This window comes from Idiotropiscis lumnitzeri, chromosome 1 (assembly GCF_059441095.1).
Source record: "Idiotropiscis lumnitzeri isolate Australia: NSW breed Sydney's pygmy pipehorse chromosome 1, RoL_Ilum_1.0, whole genome shotgun sequence".
Classification (NCBI taxonomy): Eukaryota; Metazoa; Chordata; class Actinopteri; order Syngnathiformes; family Syngnathidae; genus Idiotropiscis; species Idiotropiscis lumnitzeri.
Genome location: NC_142391.1, coordinates 6171621 through 6190711, shown reverse-complemented (window position 1 = coordinate 6190711; position 19091 = coordinate 6171621). Strand labels below are relative to the sequence as shown.

The following is a 19091-nucleotide window of genomic DNA, read 5'->3' as shown; positions in this document are numbered from 1 at the left end:
TTAGGGCAAATTTGAAACCTCCAAGGCCCTTGCACTTGGCTCCACTGTTTCAATGACTATAAAAGATTAACTATTTAATTTCTGAAAGGGAATATTTTAGCCATAGAGGTGACTTTGGCCCGGATACAATGGATTAAACACGTACAACAGCCGAAAGTGCCAAAGATTAGGAATTCCATATCTATTCAATGACTATTTAACGTCAAGTTTGAATATACGGTTTTGTGTGCTAAATTACGAGATGATCATTTTCTGTGTATAACATTTTAAATGATTGAAGTATTTGAAGGGAAAAACAATCAGCAAATATTGTTACCAGGTTAGGAGGGGCTATAGTGGGTCGGGTTAATTGTCAGGCCGATTCATCGGTCCGGATATAACTGAATAATCCTGAAACAGGAACAGTATTGTGAACAAATGACATTTAATAGTGTGCAAAATATCAGAGTCAACAGAAGTGACCTTTTTAGAAAATGATGAGTAGCTTATTTGTTTAATAATTTACAGTCATTCTGTAGTATTCTCATGCTGCAGACAGGCACTTTAACACACACACTGCATGTATTTAAGTTTTTTTTTCTGTAAAAGACCTCTGGGGGCTATATTAAATTCCTGAATAATATGATGCAACGATCATACAGGTGCTTGTTTTTGATTTCATGAGCACTTGTGGTCCTCTTTTTATAAGAGTTCCTTTGAGGTTTTTGCATGGTGGGCCGACTCTTGGGGAGAGGGGGGGGGGTCGTGGACAGGGCATGCATCCACATGCATAAATATGGTAGTGAATGAGCTCAGTACATTTTCAGCTTGAACACTTTGGCGAGAGGCACTTTGGCACTTGAGTAGATCAGATAAGAGTCTCCGCCAGCACTGAAGAACTCCCAGTCGCTGCATCCAATGGTCGGGAGCCAGTGGACGGGAACGAAGCCCTCATAGCCCTGCCACCTGGACGCGGGGGATGCAAGAACCCACATTTGTGGAGTTTTACCAATAATAACATGATATCAAATATAATTAAATACAATTTAAAGTAAAATACAAAACAATTGAAAAATATTAATACAGTAACACTAATAATAAATATTTAAAAAATTGAAAAGAAAGGAAAAAAATGAGGAGAAAATAGTAAATAAATGTAAATTCATTTGAAAAATACGTATGAAAAAAAATTTAAAATATAAAATCATTCTATTGCGATGTGCAATAACAGCGATATGGCAAGGGATAACACTTTTCCGCAGCGGCTCGTTTTCTTGACTTCTCTCGGGAAAAAAAAAATGGGCATCAAGTAAATACAGGAGACGCTTTAAATCCACTTTCAGTTAAAAATGCTGGCCACAAAATCCTTCGTATGTCAAGCGTACAACTAATGCTTATCAGCGGCCAATGACGAGGCGAGTACCTGTAGAGAACACTGTTGAGAGAGTACGACTCGCCGTTGAAGGAGTTGGCGACGACCAGGAAATATTCCTCGCCGAGAGTGAAGAACTCCCAGTCCACCGCACTGCCGGAAGAAAGCGAAAGTTACATTGAAATTTTTATTATGAATATTTATGAGCCTTTTAAAAAAAAAAAAAAAAAAAGAATTCCTCTGAGTTCTTATTAATTTGGTGCCAAATCAAAGACTCTAACGGGCCGTGCATGGCCCATGTGCCACCGATTGTCCACCACCACATTATATCCAGTAGTGGGAAGTAATGAAAAAAAATACTTTGCTAATGTATTCAAATGGGGGATATTTGTCATATTTGTATAAGCTGACAGTAGTACATGAGTGAAATGGTCTGTGAAGAAAATCATCCCTCTCAGGCCCCATCTTGTACTTCTAATTAGATTTTTCAGAAACCACCACACATCGGAAAGAATAAGCCATCCAGCGAAAGAGGTTGTGAGTGACGAGGTATCAATCATTTTGCCGTGCACTCGCGAGCACATGCAATAGCAGGCGCACGCCGTATGCAAATTCTGCCCTGATTTACTCCCTGACATGTGGAATTTGTGTTTTGCTGCCGTATTTTTACTGCTTAGAGAGGGAGGACCACATTTTGCGTGCTTTTGTATGGAGGATTTTACATCAACTGACTAGGTCAGGTCTTGAGGAAGAACCACTTTCCTGAACATTTACTAAATGTTTACTAAAATCTGCTGTTCTTCATCAGATTAAATTGAGTCTTAAAAGCCGATTGTTTTGTGTCCTTTTGAGTTTTTCCTCGCCTGATTGGGGGGCTTAGATCAGGAGATGTCAGATCCACTGGGGCTCGTAACCCTCTGAGATTCTTTTGTAATTAAGGGTTATAAAAAAATCAACTCGACTTACTAGAAATAATAAAAATGCCAACCTATCATTTACCAACAACTAGGAAGAAGACTAGCAAAGAGAAGCACAGCAAACGGCCCTCGGGCAACTGAGGGGGATTCAGAAGCAACGTGGAATTAGCAATATTTCTGCTCGACTGGAAAGTTTAACAAGAGTTTTAATTGATTGTATGTCCGTCCGAAAAATAAAATAAAACTTATAAGAGAGATTAATTTGTGTTAGTCACACTCCAATGTCACGCTAACGACGTAGCAGCTGCGGCTAACGTCGGCTTGTTTACAGCGCTAATGCTAGCTTGACTTGCACGTACTTTCATAACCGCATGAAACTTTGAAAGTTTGCGAATCAAACTCAACTTTGGTCAGAGACTCTAGACAAGGAGGCGATTAGCAAAGTGTGGTGACATTCAGATGGTTTTAAAAAGAGCAAACGCTCACTTTTAAGCAATTTGTTTTTTTGATTTTTGTAAAAAATTACTTTCAAATCCTTACTGTGTCAAAATACTTGACATCTAATTACTTTTTTTTCCAACTTCTATGGATGAAAACCATGGTTGAAACCTGGAGAGATGAAGTCGAGTTTTTTTTAAATATTTTTATTTTGGACTTGAGCACATTTCAGTCTGTACTTTTTTTTTTTTTTAATGTTTACTCTAATAAAGCCGCTGAATCAGTGCTTCAACTTTTACTTTTTTTTTTCCAATACATCTTTATTTATATAGCGTTTCACAACAACTGCAGCACAGTGGGTGAATACTTTGGCCACTTTTCACGATACCTGTATGTGACAATGTCCTGGAAGCGGACAAACACCCGCTCGGTCATGTCCAGCTCGTAGACAGTGGAGTTGATGGCATATTCGCCGGGCCCGTTGCCGTGGAGCCGGTGTCCGTTGGCGACCACCAGGAAGACCCGTGTGCCTATCTGGAACATCTCCCAGTCAGTGGCGCAAAATGTCTGTGTTAAATGTAAAAATAAAAACAAACAAAAAAAACATTGAAAGACATGTATGGGCAAATGTGTAATTAAGGCTGAAAGTGCGCTGACTCAACCGGATCCTCGTCGACAAGCCGCTGGATGAGTAGAAAAAAAGCTAACAGTCCCAGTTAATGGGAGACTATTATTTTGAATCGTGTTGGGACAACTTGCAAATTAGGCATGGCGATTAGCGGTTGTGTTGGCTTACACGCAAGGGAAGCAAACACCCATGTCATTATTAAAAAAACAAAACAAAAAAAAAAGACAAAAAAAAACTTGTAGCCTTTTGAAGGGAATTCTATGCAACAGAACCTCCAAAGTGGCAGCGCGGTGAGGAAAAAATGGTGGTAAGCCTGAAACTGAGCCATAAATGTTTGTATTTTTGAATGGGACAGTAGTCTGGTACAGGTACCTGCAGAAACATGCACCTGTTGAGTCGTTGAACCGTCATGGGGGAATCTCAAAACAGTAAAATGATCCAAGTCATGTATCTGTGTGTCTTTACGGCACGTTCTTTCAGACCTGAGAACTTTGTGTTCCCACCACAAATGCACAGGTTCCCGCCAAAATATGCAATGAAAGAGTGAAAACTTGCAAAAACAAGTTGAAAAAAAAATACATTTTCCATTTTTTTTTAAAAATACTGATAAAGGTTAGCACGATGGCCTCACAGTGCAGAGGTTGTGGGTTCGATTCCGGCTCCGGCCTTCCTGTGTGGATTTTGCATGTTTTCCTTGTGGCTCTGTGGGTTTTCTCCGGGTACTCTGGTTTCCTCCCACATTCCATAGACATGCTTGGTAGGTTAACGGGACACTTTAAATTGGAGCTGTGATTGTGAGCGCGAGTGGTTGTTTGTCTATGTGTGTCCTGCGATTGGCTGGCAACCAGTTCAGGTTGGACCCCGCCTACTGCCCAGCTGGGATAGACTCCAACACCCCTGCCACCCTTGTAAGGAAAAGCACCTCAGATAATGGATGGATGGACGGAAATTTGTATCTTTGTAAATAATTAACTCATTTACTGCCATTGACGGCTAAAGACGTCAAAGATCCATTTTTTTTTTTCTTACTCGGCTGGTAGTGAATGAGTTAATCATCCATTTGCCAATGTCAGACAGACTATTATTATATTTTGTAAAGATCTGTAGTTCATACTTTGACAATTAAGACTATTGGCTATTGTAGGCCCAGGTCAACGCTGAGGTCTCAAGAAATTTGCAGACCTCCATGTCTTGTTTAACTTTTGAGGCAGAAATATTTCCCCATCATTCAACAGTGGATTTCCGACTCTCGTGTAACCAGCGACACGATTATTTCTTCTCTCTTGAATGGACATTTTCGCAATGTTTGTAAACACAGAGCGACAGAATATTTCTTTGACTACTGCTGACTTGGACTGCAAGAAAAACGGACAAAGCTTGTTGTGCTCAGTTATGCTAACAGATTTAGCGCAACAGGTCTTTTTTTTTTTTTTTACTTCAAAAGTAAAAATTACTTCAGGTGAAGAAGCCACCTCAAAATCTACAGGCTGTTAAACAAACTGCTGTCATTTGTCTACCTTCAAAATGTTTGACTGGGTAGTTTTTGAGTAATTTAACGAAACATAAGGGCTAGATCAGTGGTCCCCAACCTTTTTTTGGCCGCGGACCGGTTCATGCAAGTCCCTAAATTTTGCGGACAGCCAACAGGGTCGCGCTCGTCGCATATTGTGCAGAGCAGGCTTCGAACGTGGCCGTAATCATTTTGCTAGCTTGAGGGTTTAATATTAGCGCAATGCGACCGAGACAATTATCATTTCGACATACGTCAATAGTCCGATGTAACGCGGAGAAGTCGATCACTTATCAAAACAAAATATTTTTCGCCGTCGAATAATAAATACAGCCCAAAGTGGCCCGGGGACCAGTTGTTGGGGACCACCGTGCTATGAGACAAAAGCCCTCTATAATTTCAGCAACAGAAAAATTTAATCATTATTAATTTTTTTTTTTTTGCCACCCAGAAGTACGTGTGACATCACGGTTGAAAAGGTGTATCGAAAGAAAAAACAACCATCTTAAACAGTCGTGGAAGTGTAACGAGTATATGTCAGAGTGTTCTGGATGAGTTGAGGTGATTAATTAATCTGCCCTGGGGGTGCTCTCTGGCTATTCCTCACATCCAGCTGTGGAATTCCCCTAAATCACTCTCCTCTCCTTATAGACCTATCAATGTGTCAACACACGTTTCACTGTAAGTGCGGTTACAGTGCAAGTATGACACTCGCTGTGGGCTACAGACCGCATGCACTATTTTTGGCAGCGAGGACACGCCTGATGCTTTCCTCGCGGTCCTTGTCATTACTTTGTTTTCATCTCGCCTTGTTTGTGTTTGTTTCCTGCATCCGAGTGCAATGACAGGACGCTTTCGGCACGCCATCGCATAAATCTCAGCAAGAGAAATTATGAGCCTGGCTCGTAGGGTTGGGTGATATAGATTGAAATAAAGATTAACAGTTTTCAATTTTGTTTTCTCCACCCACCTTCGCCTAAAGAAGAAAAAAAAAAGAATGAAATTATTAAATAAGTTTAGCTTAGGTTTTTTTTCCTTATATTTTTTTTTGCTTCATTTCTCCTTCTCCTTCTCGTCCATATTTTATTTCCCGGCAGTCCTTTTTTTTTTTTAAGAAGAAATGCTTCCTCTTTAAAAAAAATCTTTTGACAAAGTCATAAATGTAAATTTTGTAAAAGTGCCTTTTTTTCCCAGACTACTAGAGTGACTCCAGGGAAGACACTTAAGACTTTCATAACTGCAATGTTTTTACAGTTAATAAATGTTTTAAAGTGGCCATGAACAGATGAATAACATCTCCATCGCAACGTGTGTACCTTAATGGTTTGGAAGACTTTAAAGTTCCCGTCGACCCAAACGTAGATCACAGAGTCTACTGAGGTGGTCACTCCGTCAAAGGCGTTTGCCACCACCAGAAAATGGTAAGGTCCCACTTTGAAGAACTCCCAGTCGTAAGCCCCTGACGTTCTCAACCTCTGGTGTACCTCGAAGGACTTTGTTGGCCTGTTCCATTTGTACACTACGCTCTCGATGGTGTGGTTGTTGTTCCCTGTAGGAGAGACAGTGACGCACAATAATAAGTTAGTTTCAACTCCGCAAAGTGTTGATCTTGATTTGCTCTATACTATTTAAATTGAAATGGGAAAATAGAAATGGAAATCAAATTTTACTGTCATTGTCACGAATACAGAGCAACGAAATTCATTTGACAGTTTCGACCTGTACAAGAAGTGTAAAAACAATTAAAGCAACAGAGGGAGGCAGAACGAGAGGGCAGACAGGTCAGTGCCCGATATTATTAAATGAAAGAGAAAGAAGGTAGGAGGAGAACCCCAAACTATGCACTTATGGGGCACAGTGTGAGCTTCTGGGAAAAAAAAACTCAACAGATGAATAAAATGCATAATAACAAAAATGTAAATACTTGCACACGTGAGGGTGGGTAGAAGATTTTGGGCCGGGGGAGACGTTACAGCCTCGGCACACTTGGTCATGACACTGCCTCAAGTACATAAAGTCGAGGACTTGGTTTGGTCTCAACCCTTGAAAACAGGTGTGGTCAAACTACGGCCCGGGGGCCACATCTGGCCCATTAAACGTTTTAATCCGGTCCGCCAAATTTGGAAAAAATTAAATAAACAAAGCTTGTTAATGTTATATTTTCTAAATACTCTGGTGTGTCAAACGCAGATATTTTGTTGTAATTCTTTTGTTTATTTTCATTTAAAATGATATGCATTTTGTTTTTCCATCCATCTGCTCCTGGTCCGGCCCCTCTGTCAAATTTTAGAACCCATTGTGTTCCGCCAATCAAAAACTTTGCCCACCCCTGCTTTAAAATCCTGATCTTGACTTGATCTGAACCTCTAAACATATTGGTCTGGACTTGGTCTTGATTTGATTTCAACTTGTAGTGATTTCAAATCAGTCCCATCTACTCAGAGTCTTGATCCTGACTTCATGTAAAATTGTCAAAGACTCGCTGTCTTTACCAATATGAGAGACAGCGACATAACATAACAATAAGTTACGTTCGAACCCTCAAAGTTTTGATCTTAAGTTGCTCTCAACAAGCCAAAGTTTTAGTCTTCAACCCCTTGGACCTCCGCCCTAAAGTCCTACAAGTCGTTTTACACCATGTTTGAGGGCACTCACGCCCTTTTTAATTTCTTACCTATCCTGTGATTGGCGACTACGAGATATGTGTGTCGATGGATTTTGAAGGCTTCCCAGTCACGTGCACAGTGAGTCTCCAAAGTCTGAAACTGCACAAACTGTTGGCTTCTTCGGTTCCACTTGTAAATGACAGAGACATCGACTTCCCTTCCCACACCGGCGCCTATATTAGAGTTGGACACCACCAGAAATGTCTGGAACAAAATAACAGGAATTTAGTAACAACCGCGACAATTTTCATCTTACATTAGTTTTTTTTTGTTTGTCTGGTCAGGAGGCAAACAGGCATGTATAGTCCGTACGAATTCCAACTGATCTCCCGGGAATCTCATTTGCCCGCTTTCATTGCCGTCTTACCTTCTTTCCCATGTTAAAATGCCTCAATGCCAGCGCTCCATTGGTGCTAATATTCTGGTGTAGCTGGAAGCCGTTCTGTTGGCTCCACCGATACAACGCAGAGCCAGAAGTTGTGGAGCGGTGAGCCATGGCAGCCATCAGACCCACGCCCTGGACCTGGAAGACCTGAAGATGACACCAAACAATTCAGAGTTTTGGTCTTCACTTTATACCACAGGTGTCAAACTCAAGGCCCGCAACCTCATTTTATGTGGCCCGCAAAGGGCGAATCATCTGCTAACTTCCTGTTTCAAGCATATTTTCTTCACTTTTAACAACATTGACAAATGAGATATTGCCATTTATTTGTTACCAATCCTCCCCTTTTAAAATAAATTGAAAAATTGTTGAACAATTACTTACTAGCTCCTGATTTCAAAATTGGCTTTCCAATCAATTTATATGGGTTCACAGTCATACCGGCCCTCTGAGGGAAACCACAACTACGATGATGGCCCGTCCACAAAAATGAGTTTGACACCGCTGCAGTTTATACCAACTCTGCCTTGGTCATTATCTTAACTTTGGTCTCAAGCACTTGTAGTTATTGAACTTAAATTGCAAAAGTCTTGGTCTTGACTTGGTCTCAGCTAGTCAAATCCTTAACTTGGTCTAAAATTGGCAAAGTGTTGGTCGTGGCCTCCGACAAAGGATGAGACTTTACTGATGATTTTGCGTTTTTTTTAGCAACATTTATCCATAAACGTGTAACCTTCAAACCTAATCACCGTAAGAGCTGAAACACATTTCAAAACACATGCAAACAATTAGCTGAGATATTTTACATTCAACACTCAATATTTACAAACACAAAATACTAAAATTTACACACCTTTTGCCTCTTTGGAAGGGGTGCTAGTAAAAAAGATGTTCGTTTTTCTGACGCTTAATATAAAACTCTTTGCCGCACTCTTTGTTAAGTTACCGTACGTGTGAACTATACTAAACAGGAAGTTCGCATTCAAAATAAAAGCATATAGCTTAAACCGGAAGTAGCACCTTTCAATGCAAATTTCAAATGGAAATAAAATCACTACTGCTGTTCCAAAAAATACGAATATGGTTAGTTATACTCTCTCTTCCCTTCAAAGTGTTGGTCTTCACTTTGGTCTCAACTCAATTCACTCCATCCAATTCTTCATCTTGGCTTAGTCACAACTTGTCTTGGTCAGTATATACTTGGCCTTATAGCCTGTCAAAGTCTTGGTCATGGCTTTCATTTCAACCCCTCAAAGTCTTGGTCTTAACTTTGCCGTAACCGTTCAAAATATTTGTCCCAGTTCTGTCTCGAAGCATCAAAGTCTTTATTTTGAGTGGTACGCAATTCCTTAGTGTCTTGGTTTTGATCTGGTCTCAACTCCTCAAAATCTTTTTGTTAAATTATTCGCAACTCCAAAAATTGTTGGTCTTGACTAGGACTCAAGTCTTAAAGATCTTGATTTGGTCTTGACATTAGCGCAAATGAGGTGCTTTTGACTCCAACATAAAATGACAAGACTGACATGTAGAACTTAACAATTGTGTTTTACCTCAATGTCGTGTGTCTCTGAGCTGGTACTGAGAACCTGCTCTTCCTCAACATAGTCCAGTCTTTTACGATCTGCGCAGAAGAAAACGTTTGTTCATTTCCAAACAGAGACATTCTCATGAAGATGATGTTGGCGCCTCACCCTCCAGCACGGTGATCCACGAGGTACCATCGCAAAGGTAGAGCGTTTTCCTGAGCAGATTGAACCACAACTGGCCTCGGAGTGTCTCTGAGCACATCTGCTGTAGACCCACCGTCACTCTCGCTTCCGTTTCTGGGCGTTCACAAAGATTTAGAATCAACGTTGAGGCTTGTCATTAGGGCTGCACGACATTGCGATTTTTGGGGAGGCTGCGATGTACATTGCGATATTGAAACTAGAAAACTTTTCGCCAGATGACTCAAATAGCTCTGTTTGATAAGACTTTGTTGACTGTCAAAAAATTAAAAAAAAGGTAGAAACATCGCACGTCCCACGATGTGACTATTGCGCATGCGCACATCGCAATCGCAATGTTCAAACGGCATATCGTGCAGGCCTACTTTAAAATAATGCAACAACTGTACCGTAAGGGAACGGGTGACTTGCAGTATTCTTCCGAGTGACAGCAACATCCGACAGCAACATTGTTGGAACTGATAGAGTCGCGAGTTGCGCTTGAGTAGATGGGCATATCTGACGGGAGGCATCCGAACCCGGCACCAGAACCAACTGTCGCAACAGGCCCTGTAAAAGGAGCACGGGATCAGAGGGACACATTCTCTAGTCTGCAGATAGGTCGATGTTGGATTTAACAATTCAAATTTTTACAAATGGAAAAGCAGGCGGCAGCAGATCACACGAGATGAAGAGTTCCATCCTGCCTCGTTAACAAGCTAAACAGAACTGCACAGTCAATGACACGTAAGCACGAAAAGAGATCGTGTGAGCGCCTTACCGTAAACAATCCTTTCCATCTGCCCCGACTGCCGATGTGAAATCTGGACACGTGAAAGCTGAGGTCCGAGGGGAAAGGCCTAGCAGAAAAACTGTTGGCCAGAAAAGATACAATTTTCATGAAGTATTCTCCCAACAATAAAAATAACTATTATTGGCGACCAATATTCCCGTCTGAGGCGAGTTTGTACTCAAAGCCATCTATCAAATGATGTCAGGCGGCTGCGACTGTCAGGCAGCGGGCTGGAAGCATATTTTCAGTGCCGCTGATGTATTGTGATGAATGATCTATTATCCCTGTGGGGCGCATTCAAGGGGATGGAAAAGGGACTCGGGATTCACACAACTTTATTGATCCCGGTGTGGGCAATTCTTCTCCAACTTCAAGTTCCAAGTGAACATACGACCTCAACAAACGCTTCGTAGGACAAGGTCATTGAAGATGTGCTCAAAACGGTAAACAGAAAATGGGACACGGGAAATTATCTTTTTGGCTGATAAATTTTGTGGCTTTTTTTTTCCCAGCCACCTGTTTGTCCTGATATGAACTCAGGTCTCGCTTCTTTGACTGTGATCATCTTGGAGCACATGCTGGCAAATGCAGTTTTGTTTTCACTCGCAACACATATAAGTGACAGATATTTTGTAGAAAAGCTTTCAATGAAAAACGGATGAAAAAAATGGATAAAATAGTATCGCAGATGGAAAAGGACTGAACTAAACTGAATTAAACACCGTGACTAGAGATTTGTATGTTACAACAATCGGCATTTCTTCATTGCTTTTGGTGTTACAAGTATGTTTAAAACAGGCGTAGGCAAACTACGGCCCGATAAATGTTTTAATGCGGCCCACCGAACTTGAAAAAAATTAAATGTATAAACCTTGTTAATGATTTTTTTTCTAAATACTGTGGGTTTTCAAAGACAAATATACTGTTGTTAATGTTTTTGTTCACTTTCATTTAAAATTAAATGTATTTTTTTTTTCTCCGATGAGGTGAGGTTACCAAAACACTCCATCCATCTGCTCCTGGTCCGGACCCTCTGTCAAATTTTAGAACCCATAGTGGCCCGCCAATCAAAAAGTTTGCCCACCCCTGTTTTAGAATGACGCTTCTGAGAATGAGAGGAGGCTTTCTCTGTTTTTTTAACTCATTTAATCCCAGAAATGTTCACTCGAGGAAACCCCTCAATTCCAGCGTTTTTCTGGATTTTAACTGATTTTGTGAGGCCAACAGAATATTGTGTTCTAATGCTATAAACACAGGGAGCTATGACGCAAAAAAAAAAAAAAGGACAAGACGTATAAATACGTCTTTGGGAGGCGGGGACTACATTTTTGAAAACCTATATGTATGTCTCATGGATTGTATGAGTTAAGTGAAGTGCAGACTTTTTTCCCGGTCTAAATCAAGGTTTCGTTCCAATTTTTACAAAACAGCAGCTGCTTATTATTGCATTTTTTACGTTTTCTGATTCGTCAGTGCAACATTTGGTCAAAATAACATAAATTGAGGTTTAGTGATTGATAGAAGAGTCAGACATTGTGTGGACTTAGCACAAGTGGTATATTGTACGAAAAAAAAATAATTTAACGTTAGCACGTTATTTCTGAAAATGATGACAGTACCTCAGTTGTGGAATACAATGTCTCTATGACAATAAAAATCATTAAATATGGCAAAATATCAAATTCTGGGGAAACTCAACATTTCTGTTTAAAAAATAAAATATGCTGAAGAAGTCGCCATTTCCCATATAAATTACCGAGCCCGATAGCTTTCAATCAAAAATTGAGTTAGCCCATTCCAGTTTTCAGAGGCTCAAATGATGATTTGGTGTTTGTCTGCTTACCTTTCCCTCGGCGAGCCACAATCCACCATCAGCCTGCCGTGACGACCCTCGACGGACAAAACCAGGGTGTGCCAGCGGTCGTCTGCGAGATGGACGCCCTGGAACACCCACTGCTCCATGACTCCTTGCTGTCCCCTGAAGAGCAAGTGCAGCCGCTTCCCGGAGAGCCTCAGTCCCAAGAGCAGACGGCGGTGTTCTGCGTTGTTCCTCGCTCTTCTTCCACTGGTGTCCATTTGCTGATTATTTCCCTCTTCCCGCACTTTTTCATCCTCCTTCTCCTCCGGGGGTCCCTGCTCGGCTCTTTTCGGCTCCATCATGGTGAAGATGTATTCACTTTTCTGGAAGGTGAAAAAAAAAATGTCTTCCATCAAAGTCCAACATTCATTGAGGCATGAGGGTTACTCACCTTGTGTGTGATGCGAGCCACGTTCAGCGTGACCACGATGGAGAAGTCATTCGGGGAATGGTCGCAGTTGGAAAGCAAGCTAACGGGAGCTTGAGGCCCAGAGAAATGGACGCCGCGCACCCCTCCGGATGACCTCACGTGCACCCCCTCTTTGAGTCCGGAGGCCTTCATGAGGACAGCAGATAGAAGATCCACAGGAGCCAAATCTGCAGGTTGTTGACACATTATCGATGATGCAGTCATCGGTGAAACTGACGTATTTTTAACTTTCCAGGGGCTTCTACTGAGGTAGTTTCAGGGCATCCTGCCCGAGAAATCCGAAAATACGAACATTTACCACCAGGATACACACGCTTGCAAAAAAAATTTTGTTGTCAGGTACTGTTTGTTGAATACAAAAAAAAAAAAACACTTTGAGGATTCTCCCAGACTGAAAAACAAGTTTTCATCCAGTACATTTTTTTTTTAATTCAAGGGGACGTCAACCCAATTATTTTGCTTTACCAAAAATATTCTACGCAGCCCCACTAGTCCAAACACAGTATTCGGATAATGTAATTAGTTGCTCCGGGCTCTCGGCTGGCTCTTGGTAGACTTCCCCTTTTGAAAAAAAAAAAGTTTCATTTGCCCCACGTTAAATTCAATATGCATTTCGCCAATCATGAGTAGACCCACAAAATGTCAGGAACCCGTATCTGAAAGAAATTCATGAAGTGTGCCTTTTTTGTATGTTGAGGCCAGTAAAACACTTTTTTTTGGGTTGGGGGCAATTTACCATAGTCAGTTATAATTTTTTGAAAATTTAGACATGGAAGCCATTTTCACCTAGCAACATCAAATTTGGCAGACATGTCTATCGTGAGTGGACCCACAAAAAAGTCTCAAGGGCCCATATCTGAAATGACACAAAGTTTGCCTTTTTGTATTGTTGAGGCCAATAAAACACCATTTATCATACAACAAACAAGTGCTCATCCTGTTTTGAAAATGCAGCCAGTCTCACTTAGCAACATGAAATTTGGTAGACATTTATTTACCTCTTCAGTAAGACCCACAAAAAAAGTCTTGAGCCCAAGACTGCAAAGAAGATATTTTGGTGTGCAATAATCATTTTGAGCTCATTTTAGCCATTTTCAAATCATGCTGCAATTTACAGAAACTTTAAATCATTGCGTTACACTAACGTAGCTTAGTGATCGACTCCATTTTGGAGGTTCCACTCCTGTTTTTGACAACAAAACGTCAGTTGAAAGGCTTCTTTGATTTAAAGGGAGCACCCACCTCGAAAAGGGCTTCCCACCCCTGAGTGGGAATTCCTGCTATTAAGTAATTTTAAAAAAGCGTCGTAGCATGCCGGAATTCCTGCCGTGTGCGGAATAGCCCTGGGTGGCGGGAGGGGTGGCTTTTAGTGTTTTCCAGCAAATGGGAATTGCTCACAAAACGGATGAGACATCCCAAGAACATGTGGAATCCCAACCTCGTTCCACGTCTGTACTTGTTTAGAGGCAGGGAGGGATGAAAATGAAATTAAATTAAAAGCAGAAATTAAATTAAAAGCACAAAACCGGCATCCCTACCTTGGCAAACCAATTTGTGGATATGCTATCCAGAGGAATTTGTGGCTGGAGGGGGTTTCCAGGAAATTTTTATGTGGATAATCATTATTAGCTGTGACAGGAAAGTTTTTTTTTACCTGGACATTGTCCTCCGAGGTCAGCCGTCATGGGAGCGACCCTGAGGCTGAGCAGAAGCAGCTGGGAGAGTAGCAGCAATGACATCATCACCCCGGAAGCCTCTGAAGTTCACTCGGTCTCCCTGGCAAAGTGTCTCCATGCGGGATGCTCCCTTGACAAAAGCATCTTTCACAGCATCTAAAAATGCAAAATTATTGAAAGAGAAAACATAAAGTCCAAAGTTGAGAAAAGAACAAAACAGGATGTTCCAGATGATCCGTGAGTGTGTGTGTGTATGTCTGGAGAGGAATCCACTGACGTGTGTGGAGAAGCCGTGCACCTGCACGGCCCCCTTTTAAGAGGCCCCCGCCATGCAAATGAGCCTGTCACTCGTCCGACTGCTTTTTTTTTTTTTTACTGGCTTTTACTGCCTTGTTCCGAAACACACGTACACGTTCACCAGTCTTTCAGGGGACATTTTTAAAGTGGACTCGGAAGGGGAAAACAATGATAAAGCACTTACTTTAAAGGCATGTAACTATTCTGTTACTTGAAATGTGCTTTTTAATCTTTCTGGAAAAAAATGCAAAGAGGGGGATATTTTTTTCCCCCACTGAACGAATTGAAAATGCCATGAATGTACTCTAGCTTCGCCCCACTAGCAAAAAACAAAATCTTTTTTTTTTGTAGGGCCAGGCTAAAAAATCCAGACAACTGAGAAGGTGAAAAACACGTTTAATGAATATAGAAAGAAAACACATTGACTTTACCGATACTTTGACCAAAAAAAGATATATATTTTTTTAATTGCTTAATGCTTCAATTATGTCACAAACATTAAAAGTTTTGCTTGATTAATGTTTACAGTTGTTAAAGATTAACACTTAAAAGTTGCACAGTATACAAATGAGAACTGTAGTTGAACTTACTATACTTAAAATATATACCTTGTGCAGAAAATGTACTGTACTTTAAGTACTCTACTGTATTAAAATAAATGTTAAACACGCTATAAGCAGAGCTACAAGCCTCATTGTAATACGCTAGAGAATGCAGTATAGTCCATCTTTTATATATATATTTTATAATTATGCAATTCTGTCGCATACCACAGGCACTATAGATAATAAAAACATCCCGTATATTATATAGTATGTTTTTATAATAGAGCTGAGTTGTATAAGATTACATGTGTAGTGGGCCTTACTCTCCCGTAAATTCTTGAAATTATCTTTAAAAAATAATTCATAATTTATAATTACTGGTTATTTTCTTTCATTTTATATTGTTAAAAATATATTTTTAAAAAGTCAACACTGTACAAAAACATAACTGTAAATATAATTTCACCTCATTTACAGTATCAAGTATGATTATCAGGAAGACGTCCTGCACATCCAATATGGCACACGGATTGCATCCGTGGGCTAAAACACTTAAAAATGGATCTATGCATTGTATATGTGTGATGTCTACGCTCATGAGGGTTAAAAAAAGCTATTTTGCTGATTTTTGCTTGAGTTTGTTTTTTTCGGAGGTCTTGAAAGTTGCCAACCACATTACTGGGTCATGAGCGCCCCCGTGTGGACAAAGAAAGAAAATAAGTCACTCCAATTGACTTTATTCCAAAATTAAGCCACAACGAACAGCTCAAATGTGTTTTCTCCATGATTGGGTGACAAATAGAAAGAAGACATCAAACCACATCATTATGCATTTTCATTAAACAATCAAGGCGACAGTGCATTTCATACTAAATATATAGACTGAATGAATGTGTGTCAAGACAAAAGATTTTTTTAAATTCAAATGTTCAAAAGTGTGCTATGATGTTATTCCCCATCTTAAATTTGCATGGAAATTCACAGAAGACTTCCCAGAAATGTTCCACCCCTACTTTTCAGGAATGGCTCCGTTTCAGATTGTTACCAGTCGCATCCCTTGCGCACATTTTCTTGTCCTTCATCAGCTGCTCCCGAGACATCGGCTCAATGATGGTACCCAGCCGGGTGAGCACCTTGGGTTTGGTGAGCTTTTTAACCGTGCGTTCGGTGTTCCAGGTGCGTCCCAGGGGTGTGCGCAGGGTGCTCTCGAACTGAGCGGGACTGGTGAAAGGAAACGGCTGCGTGTTCACCTGGTGAAGGCTGAGCGAGCTGTTCCTCTTCTCGGAGAGGATGACGGTGGGTAGTTTTTTATCCTTCCTGGGTGGAGGCGGGGCCATTTTCAAGCGGAACCTCCTGCGCTTCTGGCGGGAGGGCTTGAGGCCACCCCCTCCCCACTCCCCCCAGCCAGGCAGCGTCATGTCCACCACGGTAGGCTTGTCCGCAGCCTCCTGATTCTTTTTGTCCTTGATAAAGTCGGCGACGACGTCGTCTCCGGCGAAGGCTTCTTGAATAAGGCCCGTCTGAGCAAAAGTTTCATCCGAGTCCTCCGCGGCCACGGCGGTCGGCGCGAGCGGGATAAGAATGGGATTTGCGTCTTTAGTGAGAACGTCTTTCAGTGATATTCCTTTGTCCTGTTTTTTCTGCTCTTTGTCCGCGGGCGGCGGAGGCGGCTCAACACGTGGTTTATCGGGTTGAACTGAATCCACTTGATTGAGGAGCTCCATGAACTCTAAATCCGGCATTTGGTCCACCTGTGTTTCCACCAGCTGAACAGATGCATCTTCAGACTCCTCAGGGGTGGTCGCTTTTTCACCAACCGCTGACATTTGCCTGTCCTCCTGCCTCATTTTCCGACGATTATCAAATTCACGCAGCAGGGATTCTTCTTCAGTTTCCTCAATGTCACTTTCCTCCTCTTCCACATTTGTTGCAGTTGCGGTCGACTCTGCGGTCAAGGTGAGATCACGCGTCTTTTTCCCTTTCTCTGAAGGATCTTCAGACAGCTTTCCTTTCATCCAGGGATTTGAATCCGTTCCCAGCGGTGCTTCGTTTACAAAATCAGGCAAGTTTTCTGGAGTTTCGTCTTCCTCGTCATCATCATTCAAAGTGATTGTGAGTTTCTGCGTCAACTCTTTGTTGACCTCCAGCTGCTGCTGCATTGCTTTGCGAGCGCCTTCATCATATTTTGCCATGATGGCCTTGCACTTGGCCCACTTGCCGCTGTTCTGGTGTTTTAACGACATCCTTTCTTGCATCCTGGCCAACTCAATTTTGTTCATCTCCTCTAAAGCAGCCGCCGGGTCATTTTTCGCCATCTCGTCAAATCGCTTGAGGAATTCTTTGCGCTTTGCTTTGTTGAGCACTCTGTGGTATTTCTTGCTCTTGATCTTCCGCTCGCGACGGGCTTTGGCCTCATAGTAGGTCTGCATAGCCCTGGCTTTCTGAAGCTCAGCACGGCGCATCTTCACCTCTAGGAGACTCATTGCCTTCATGGAAGCCTCCTCAACAGGGGTTAAAATGGGGTCATGGATTGGTTGGTTGTTGGCAGACAGGAGAGCAAATATTTCCTGCTCAAGAGGAGTTTGCGCCTTCCAGCCAGTGACAACTCTCTCCATAGGTTTAGGGCCGGATGGCTCCTGATTCAAAGGGAAAATAAGTTGTTCGGCCCGGCGGTTCTGTTGTATCACACTTTGCCATTGGGAGACCTCTGTTGCTACTTTCTGAAATGACACATCTCTTTGGATTCTCTCACTTTCCTGCTTGCTAAGAGGACATTGAATTGTTTTTTTACTTTGCTGCAGGTTTTTCAGCTGCTTCTTACCCCGGATCGAGACAGCCGGGATTTTGTTCATCGACTTCATTAGGTCGCTCAAATTGATTTTGTCGCCCTCACCCACTGCATTGACCGTAAATTCCGACTTCTGGACGGCAGGCTCCGACCGCTCCCCGAGTTTTATCTTCCGTTTCGCTCCTCCGATGGCGCTGATAGCCTCCACCAGTTTTTGTCTTTTGCGTTCATCATCGCTGTCTTGCTCCGAGTCGCTCGGGGTAGGCTCATTAGCTTTAGTGGAGCCATCATCGACGAAATCATAACTTATGTCTGGGTTGTCAGCGGCAACGCTCGGACTCTTCTTGCGACCCTTCATATTCCGCTTTTTCGTCAAAACTTTTGCCATGTTGCGGTTAACAACACTAACTCGGTTGTCTCAACAACACACGTGCGACGTCTCGCAGTACTTACTACTTCCGCCTCCTCGTCTTCTTCGTGGTCGTCCTCTTCTTCGGCTGATGACAAAATCACTCTCTCGCCATTGTACTACAAAATAAAGACTTTTTCAGTAGTTAATTCGCCATTTTTTACACATTATGGTTGGCTTAAAATACTGTAATGTTATTGTCATCTATTTATTTGTTCAATAATCAAAACGCAAGTCTCACCCGGACAAAGTTACGTTACGATACAATTACGCAAACATAGACATCTATAGATAACGCACCGATAGGCCAGCTCGTGAAGAGGCAGCATCATAGATAAAATTAAAATGTAAATAGTTTGGACACGCCCCGTTGCTTAACGTTGCCTACGGGGACACTGCATTAGAAGGGGCAAAAGCTTTAGTGCATTATACGTAAGGGGACGGCAAGAAAACAATGCTGGCATATAGTTCTGCAAATGGTAGCGCACAACGTCGTAAAATTGCTACAAGGTAACTGGTGGTAACTTTACACTTGTAAATTATTTTGATTTTGTTTTCACCTTCTTACATCATGTATTGTTAACACACGTCTTGGCTTCAACAAAAATGTAAACCTCAGAATTATCAGTTGAGAACCGAGCAAGTTACGCATCAATTTTAATTTCAACGCATTGCTTTTGATAGGAATGTTGTC

At 41.7% G+C, this 19091-nt stretch overlaps 2 protein-coding genes across 2 annotated transcripts; both read right to left on the bottom strand.

Moving 5' to 3' along the window:
* Positions 1-407: 407 nt before the first annotated feature.
* tspeara (thrombospondin-type laminin G domain and EAR repeats a) lies at positions 408-18673 on the bottom strand. The gene is made up of 14 exons (XM_088313402.1): positions 18442-18673; positions 14337-14514; positions 12644-12849; positions 12238-12575; positions 10383-10473; positions 10012-10171; positions 9587-9718; positions 9446-9516; positions 7878-8042; positions 7519-7714; positions 6161-6393; positions 3095-3273; positions 1403-1504; positions 408-945 (listed from the first exon to the last, which is right to left on the bottom strand). The coding sequence occupies exons 2-14, from the start codon at positions 14422-14424 to the stop codon at positions 792-794; spliced, it is 2115 nt and encodes a 704-aa protein (XP_088169528.1). The 5' UTR covers positions 14425-14514; positions 18442-18673; the 3' UTR covers positions 408-791.
* LOC148342980 (U3 small nucleolar RNA-associated protein 14 homolog A) lies at positions 15922-18461 on the bottom strand. The gene has a single exon (XM_088313389.1). The coding sequence runs from the start codon at positions 18374-18376 to the stop codon at positions 16217-16219; it is 2160 nt and encodes a 719-aa protein (XP_088169515.1). The 5' UTR covers positions 18377-18461; the 3' UTR covers positions 15922-16216.
* Positions 18674-19091: the final 418 nt, after the last annotated feature.